Below are 8,621 nucleotides of genomic sequence, written 5' to 3' on the forward strand. Positions count from 1 at the left end.
GGAATTGAAATTCACTGAACTTAAAGACATTTTCCTCTGCTTTTCTCCGTGTCTAGTTTGATGACGACAATTTGGTGATCCACATTTGTAGTTCTGGACACATTTTCACACAAAACCTAAAATTACTTTTTCCCCCGTTCGAAAATAAGCACTTTCTTGGGTTCAAAATGCATCTTTAAAATTCATATGTGAAATCCATGGCACACAACAAAAAGGGGGTAAGAAAATAGCTTTAATAGCCCCATTAGCTTGAATTCATTTTATCATTTTTCTGAAGACCCATGGTCCAGACGTAGATGGGCGTGACTTAGGCTCCCTATTTGGACATCTTGTTTGTGACTGGATAACAGTAATGAAACTCTACTACTGACTCTGTTTGCTCTGCAACATGGACGTTTTATCTCCACAAATAACACAAGCCTGGAGCAGCTTCTGCCATGTGGCTGAGTTGCTAATGCTAATGGTTAGCTTCTGCTAGCCGATGCTGTTTCCTGGATAAACAACAACAACCTTCTCAGTCGCAAGTCAGAATAGGTGAGTCTATGCGACTGCTTGACGTAGATTGGTCAGTCTTTTAAAATATAATTTCACCATCTATTTCCTATGAGAAGCTAATGCAGGAGATAGGTGTAGGAGAAAATTTTCCTGTTCAGTCAGCATGAAAAACTCAGTGTGACTGATTTTATTCAGAAATAATCATTAAAAAAATGTTTTTTCAGTGTTCCACACCTTTAAAGTTTTTGATGCTTTAATTTGCTTCCATTCCATTCAAGTAGCTGTGTAACTAAAATGTGCCCTGGGCCTTTTATTAAGAGCTGGGTTTTTGAGAACAACGATTAATAAAACATGCAAATTACTGTGTTGTGTTTATTCAGCAGAAAATAACTGAATTATTTGTTTCAAACCTACTGTTTACATTTTACAAATACTGTCATTTTTGTGACCGTAAGAATGTCTAATGATTTGCACATCTGCATGTGATTGGACATTTTAACAAGCTTTTTACTATTTAAATGTGCAAAGGAAATTAAACAATCCCAAAAATGACAACACATCCGTATAAAAGGACAAAGGGGAGAAGCTGCAAACATCTGCTCACAAAAACAGAAAATATTCAACCACATCAAGACACACAGAAAAACACGTCTTTAGTCACACTGACACGAGACGACAGCTCAACGTGAGAACACGGTGACAAGGGATGATGCACAAGACGATTCCATGCTGCTAATGTGTTATTTATGATGATCACATGCATGCTGAGAAAAGGAGCATAAAGTCAAAAGATCGCTAACTCTTATTATTCCTGAATGTCTTCGATGACTCCTGTGTTGCAGCAAATGTTTCATCACTAAAGACGATTAATGTGATTTGGAAGTTAACAGCATTTGCGACAGAACATTCAGAACATTACAAAGATACTGAGAGAGAGAAAAAAGGGCACGCTAGAATAAACTTGATAATGTACCTGTCTGTCTATGTGACAGTGTCCAAACTGAAATGTTTGAAAAGAAAAGAAGGTTAACAGAATACAGGGAGAAACGCGTACCGAATGTCAGACAGAGAAGATGGGCTGTCAATCAAAACACAAACACAACTGGGTCGATTTAGCCTGGATGGGTAAAGGCTACCAAATAATAAATACAGATTTATGGTGCACCGGTTTCAAACTTTTCCATTTTCACTTTGTCAGTTTTTAGATGGCATAAATCATTAATGAATGCTTTTTTTATCTTTTTCCAGCATAACCAAACTTTACTGAGCTTTGGCTGAAAGGAAAAAGTGAAAAACTAAAAAAGAATTCCCTTAAAGACCCCATATCTTTCATGTAAAAATGTATCATTTTAAAAGAGCTAGAAATACTGAATCATTAAGGTTTTATCCAGGTCTTCTTTGCTATTCATGATCTATACCTTGTACTGTATGAATACAGAAACCAGACAGACCAGAATCCAAAGCAGATAAGTTAAGTCTTATTAGCAACCACAGATGTGATTTCTACACAGTTTGTAAAACTAAAAACTAAAATTATCCCCAAAATTTGTAAACAGTCATAAATGCACTGCTGGATTTCATTTAACAGCAAAACAAAAGTAAATATAGCAGCAATTTTCACCAAAGTGAAATAAAAACAATTTGATTTGCATCCAAACTGCTTAAGATTTTATTGCGTTCTTGTTTCTAGTTCCCAAAATGAACTCTTAGTTATGAGTTAAGGGCTCCATTAAAAGTACACAAAGAAGGACTTTTCCTCTGCATGACTGCTAACTTTGGTGCTTTGTGTCCATTTTACACATTTGACATGTATTTTCATACATTTCCTCTCAGGCTAGGCTGATGCACCGTCACCGTGCATCAGGATCATGTGGGATACTGAGGCAGGATGAAGGGTTAAAGCTGATGCACTAGTGTTATCAGATGTGTGAAGAAGCTTTGTGATTTCAGGCCCGATGCATCTCTGCACACTTAGACAGCTGCACAATCAGCTAACCTCATGTCACCCAAAAGGGAAAGGTTGGTGATGATGTTTTTGCCTGTTTCTGTGGCTGTGTGTGTTTAATGTCCTGTTGGCTAAAGTATTTCTGGACAGATTTTCATGAAACTTGCAGAAAGCAGATTTGGACTTCTAGGGTCAGAGATGGATGCCACAGCAAAAGGGCATTAAAAAAATGACCATAACTCGATCAAATTTACAGATACTCAGCCACAATTTGGTGTTTGGGTCATCTCCAACGTGGAAGCACCCAACTTCTTCATTTAACGACACAGGGTCATCCCTGATAATTATCATAAGTATCATAAACTGAACTGGTGTTAATGATAATGAAAAAGCAATCACTGGATGGACACCTGCAACTGATTAACTATTAGAAACAACCTGATTCAAAAACAAGCCTTACCACCACCATGCATTGACATCAGAAACAAAGCTGGGTAGCATTCTGTCATTTTTTACAGGTGCTGAGCTACAAATGTTATAGCTGAAAGTCTTTTACAACAGAAACTTTGAGTGCTGACACATCACTGAGGATTTTGCAGCGTTGAATGATTTTCTTACTAAGATTCGACCAAAATAACTAGAACTCTGACATTTCTCAAACATAATCTAAGTCTGAAACATTAGCATGAAGCTGGGCGGGTGATATGCATTCTTTCTGATGCTAATTTACAGCTTCAGAGAGTCAAAGAATGAAAGCTGGGAGATTTGTTGAAGGATAATAATATATTCTTTTGTTTGTTTGTTTGTTTGTTTGTTACTTTGTTTGGTACGAACAGTTGTGTAATCTAAATTCTTCTCAGGGAGAGAATTAACAATCATCCTTATCAGATGCAGCAAGCACATCGTCACATACAAGCATGTTTCATAAGATTCTGCCTCCTATCAGAATATCACGATTTGTCTATGTTCACTTGCATTTCTTCTTTGCATTCAATAAGATTTTGGACATTAGGCCATTTCAGATATTACATATTGAGCAAAAACACCCTTCTATCACATCAAGTCGTCATCAACATCATGATCATCATTTGTTTTTTACACCTGCTATTATAAAGGTTTAAAAATGTCTGCATGGAAAAAGCAGGTAAGGTAGGTTAATACACAATTCAGATGAATTTTTAGACTAATCGCTCTCCAATAACAAATTATTCTGAATTATTTCAGCTAAATCTACCACTATATTTACAAATGAATAAATAAATGCACAAGCATGAAATTCTGAGTGTCCACTTACCTCAAGCTATGTTAGCATCCCGCAGATTAAAGTCTAATCTCAGCCAACCTTGGTAGAGATATGCTGTTTAGTAATCTAAAGACAGATTATTTTGTTTGGTTTTTGAAAAACTTTATTTCAAAAATATTTCAGGGATTCAAAAATGACAAGATTCTCGAGTCTTTCTGAAAAACATATTTGTTGATGAATAGATGGATCATTGAACAGGGGTCAGCATAGCTCCCAATAATGAAACATTGGATTTAAAGTTTAAAGCTTGAAGAAAGTCTGCTTGCTTGTGTAGTTTTACAAAAATGTGAAGTTTTCTTGGTTTTAAAATGAAAAAAGGTATATTCATATACCTTTTTTTCTGAATCTGTTTATGTGCTGAACATTAAATCCCATCAGACATTTTAAACAAAAACACACATTTGTGTTCAGACTACAGTTTGGTGATAATCCATCACTGTGGATTTTAGTAATCTCTGTCAGAAGTTAGATCTGCACAACTCTCTAGCGGTCCATAGATTTCTCAGCAGAGACTTTGTGTCTCCTTATGTAATCAGTGTGATGGTTACAGTGACCTGCTGTCTTTGCACCGCAGGGATCTGAAATTGAAACTCCTTTAAAAATCCCATCATTATGAAAATTATTAAACCTTCACTAATTACATTAATGAGATATTGGCTGTGCATAAAGCTTTAAAAACCAAACACTCCTAATGTCAGTTTTCAGTTTACTTTTAAACTAAAGCCCCTTTAGGTCAGCAAGTAATTAACACAGCTTCCTCTTTCATTTTCAGTTATTTAATTGCTTTTAAATACGCTGTCAAACAATCATTTTTATTATTTTCTTCTCATAAACAGACCGATTTGTTTACATCTCACCAGAACAAATAACAAATCCAGAGCCTTACCATTCGACCGTCTGACAATATTTTCCAAAAAAGTATTCTGGGGGGCCACAAGTCCCCTCCGACCCCCCGCCATGCTGCAGCTTCACTCAGTCCTCCGCATATGAAATTTTACTCCTCAGTTTGCTCTTCATGGTGACTCCAGTGATCAGAGGCAGGGTGGATTTGGTGGACAGGATGTGTGTGTCTGTCTGGTCCGCTCATTATCCGCCTCCTCACCCCAGTTCTGCGCTGGCGTCTCACGCACCTCATCATCATCACCATCACCATCCAGGAGTGGAAAACAACACCGGGGTGCAGCGTACAGGAGGGGCAGTGGTGCTCCTCATCCCACTGATTCCTCCATGAGTGGATCTGGAGCACCACCTACTGGATAAAAAGACAACAGAACAGCTCACAAAGGTGGATCTAAGGCAGGGCCATCCTGCATGATTTTTTAATGCTCAAACACACCTGATTCATCAAACTCCACCCACTGATAAAACCAGGTGTGTTGAAGCAGACAAACCTCTACAGCATGCTGGATAGGAGCTCTCTAGCAGCATTGGACACCACTGATCTAAGCAAATCCTCATTTTTTAAGGGCCCGCTATCTTACATGGTTGTCTTCACGATTCAACACAACTGATTCAGGGCTTTTCCACACGTCCTCAAGTTTCCAAAAGACTGTTAACCACAGACCGAAGCAATCCAGGTGAGCACATCAGCACAGAAACATGCAGGTTAGTGGCCTTCCAGGACCAGGATCGATACTGTCATGATATCCAAGGTCCAACATCCTGTTTGGTCAGAGCACTCGGAGTAGGAAGATGTTATATATTAAGAACTCTGACATAAAGATTTAAGATTCAAGAAGAAGTTGATTACAGCGCCGGTTCGGTTCTGATACAATCACATCTCCATCAGAACAGACAACGTCTAAGTGCACTTTACCTTGGTCTGATCCCCCTGCACAGTGGGTTGAACTTCATAGCAATTGGGTGATTTGGTTCCTTAGGCCTGCTGTCAATCAGAACTAGGCGTAATCTCTTGTTTGTGTACCAAATATACAAATGTCAATGTGTCATTAGCAAGCCTGAGGTATCTAAAGGTGACATCACACCTTGGTGAGATCACATCTGTTACTGGGACATTCCCTACGTTCAGCATGTCATGTTAATTAGTAATCTGTTGCTAAAGCAAAAGATAGAGAGAGAGAATATGTTCTTCACAGGTATACCATATAAGGACCGTCATAAACAGAATTAGGACAGAATTAACTAACATCACAATAATGTCCACACTCAACTATACAGTGGATTGAATAGAAGGATTAGTGAATAATGGTCCCATTCCATAGGAGCCAAGAGTTCTGAGGTTTCTGGAAATCCTTTTAGAGCAGTGTTCCACAGGGTCAAAATTCCCACGTGAGTTTGTAAAATATTGATTTGAAATTATTCCCGTCGTTAATCATATTTAAATGATTGCAACATAAAAAAACTGGACATCTTTCTTTGTTTCAAGACGTACAGTTATAAAGAACATAGTCGATTGTGTTGTCACATGTCTCCTGATTCAGTTTGCTTCCCAAAATGTAGAATCAGAGCCCAATGGTCAAATGTTTGGGATGAGCTCCAGAAATCAAACACGTATATTTCTCGTTTTAGATCAGTAGCTGAAAAGTTTGGAAATCACTGTTGAGAGAACTTCCATATTTTTTTTATGTGGATTAACTTGTGAGGAGCATGAATAAAGAACGATGTGACTTTTTCTTTCTCTGATCCCTGCAGTACCTTTGGTTCTTTAAAGACCACATTTCCCACTCCGCCTCATTAATCTTGTTCATGTTAATTCAAAGCTGCTGCACAGCCTAAGCTCAAATAAAAGTCAAAAACAAAAAATGCCTTTGATGAAATTATTTCTTGTCTAAAATGGCTGCACTAAATGCGCCAGCTACAAAGAAGCTGTCATAAAAGGTACCCTGACACCTGTGAGATCAGAAAACTGCAGGAAGTCTCGGCTGCAGGTCTACATCAGGCTGGATGGCTACTATGGAAACCAGCAGGGCGGTGATTTGGCAAGCACTGAATGTTGTGTGCTAAACCAATTAAAAGTGAATCAACTGAACTTTGTAGTTTTTTCGGACTTTAAAGTGGAATTCACTCGCAGATAGCAAGCTTACATTGAAACAATATAGATTTTTCATCTGAATCATCAGAATGGTTGGCATTGAAATGTTGATGAAACTAGATGTTGAAGAATGTTGCAAAACCAATTAATCCTGACAGAAACAGCATGATATTGTAAAAATTTCTCTCAGTTGAAATATAAGTGAAAATGTATTGATCTGTAGTTGTGTTGAAATTTCGAAGTTGTTTTAATATTTAGGTTAATTGAAATACAATTGTAAAGGCATTGGTTTATGGTTAATTAATCAATATTGTTTCAATATTAAATTTAGGTGCAAAATGATGTTGGTTCAATGTTTTAACATTGACGATGCAATGTGGATTCTACATTGTTTCAAAGTAAGCTTGCTAGCTGTTTTTAGCAGTGAACCTACATAAAGGGAGGAGAAATTAATCTCGTCTATAAATATAAGAACCTGCAGATCTTGTTGAAAGAAAATCTGACAGTGATTGCTTTGTTTGATGTTGTGACACTTTAAGTGGTTGAGGATGCCTTCATCCCTTTATATTCAACCAAACAATCAATCACTTTATTAAAGACACAATAAGGTCCATAGCAGATAATAAAAACCTAAATAAGTTAAAAAAAATGCTAGCGCTGTTACAGAATAACATAAAGGTTAATAGGCCAACAATTCCACATTTAGGGAGCCTAAGTCTCCTCCCTTTCCGGTCATAGATCCCCGGAAGAACGAAAAAACTAATGCAAACCAAAAGGGCTAAAAGAGATATTTCCTAATCTGCTTTGTCTTAGGCCCTGGATCGCACACATGGCGTGCTGCAATTTAAATGGAAACTAATGATGGGTGTTTCGACCACGCCACTCACGTACTTTGAGATTTATCATCTTATACAACTTCGTAATTAGCATGACTACATATTAGATGTCAGCAAGTTGCATATATGGCATCACTACATAATCTCTTCTCCTCTAGCGTAGCTTCTACTTACCAAATGGCCAGACTTATGGTGGTTTTTTAAAGTTCCCGAAACTTACAGCCATTTTCCCTTTGTTTTTCTCCGTGTCTGGTTTCGTATAATTATTCGATTGCGAATAAATAATTTGAGCGCATTTGTAGTCCTGGACTTATTTTCACACAAAACCTAAAATAATTATTTCATAGTTAAAGGTTTGCTTTTATTTATTTTTTATATATATAATTAACTAAAAAACAAATTAGCTTATTCATTTTATTAATAATTTTCTTTATTTCAACTATAATATTTTCAATAAGGATACAATTACTGAGGAATATGGGAAAGATGTGATTTACCTTTTATCAGTTTTAGCTATATTTTATCTGTTTTATCTACTTGGAGTAATTTTATTGTTTTTTGAACTATTATTCATTAAAAGGGTTTTCATTATTTGGACCCAAAAAAAGAAATATCGTCTCTCGTGAATCTTTTTGGACCTAGTTAAATTTATTAGACTTGCTGATCACCTAAGCACTCCTTCTTAAGGGGAATTTTGGTTTAGGATAACGAATCTTCATACTATTAGAAAAGCCCGGACCCTGGTCGTGTCTTACGAGTGGAGACAGCATCGCTTGAAGCTGGTGTACAGGGCTTACAGCGATATCTTAAGTTACCCTCGGTTCCCTGACTAGTGGGATCCAGATCCAGGACAGCGTGGAGATTTGTCCTTGGCCAGCCATTCCTCTGGATTCAGTCCTGAGAGGTAAGCCCAGAGAGTAAAACCCATTTTTGAGTTTGGTATTACTTCTCGCGCATTGGCAAGGGGCTTGAGAGTTGAACATTTTGATGCCAACCTGTCGAACCACAAATAAATACAATAATGGGTAATGCGACCATCATTTCTCTGAC

The 8,621-nt window shown here is 37.3% G+C and overlaps 1 protein-coding gene across 2 annotated transcripts in view; it reads right to left on the reverse strand.

Annotated features, from left to right (window-relative positions):
- Positions 1–4,947, reverse strand: part of kcnh1a (potassium voltage-gated channel, subfamily H (eag-related), member 1a) — an 81,207-nt gene extending 76,260 nt beyond the window's left edge. The window contains exons 1-2 of one of the 2 annotated variants that reach the window (XM_015944673.3): positions 4,630–4,947; positions 1,469–1,495 (exon numbers count right to left, since the gene is read on the reverse strand). In XM_015944673.3, coding sequence (XP_015800159.3) covers positions 1,469–1,495; positions 4,630–4,702 — 100 coding nt within the window. In that variant the 5' untranslated portion in view covers positions 4,703–4,947. The remainder of the gene's footprint in view (positions 1–1,468; positions 1,496–4,629) is intronic. The other variant, XM_015944674.3, reaches the window with a different exon arrangement.
- Positions 4,948–8,621: the final 3,674 nt, after the last annotated feature.

This window comes from Nothobranchius furzeri, chromosome 12 (assembly GCF_043380555.1).
Source record: "Nothobranchius furzeri strain GRZ-AD chromosome 12, NfurGRZ-RIMD1, whole genome shotgun sequence".
NCBI classification, from domain to species: domain Eukaryota; kingdom Metazoa; phylum Chordata; class Actinopteri; order Cyprinodontiformes; family Nothobranchiidae; genus Nothobranchius; species Nothobranchius furzeri.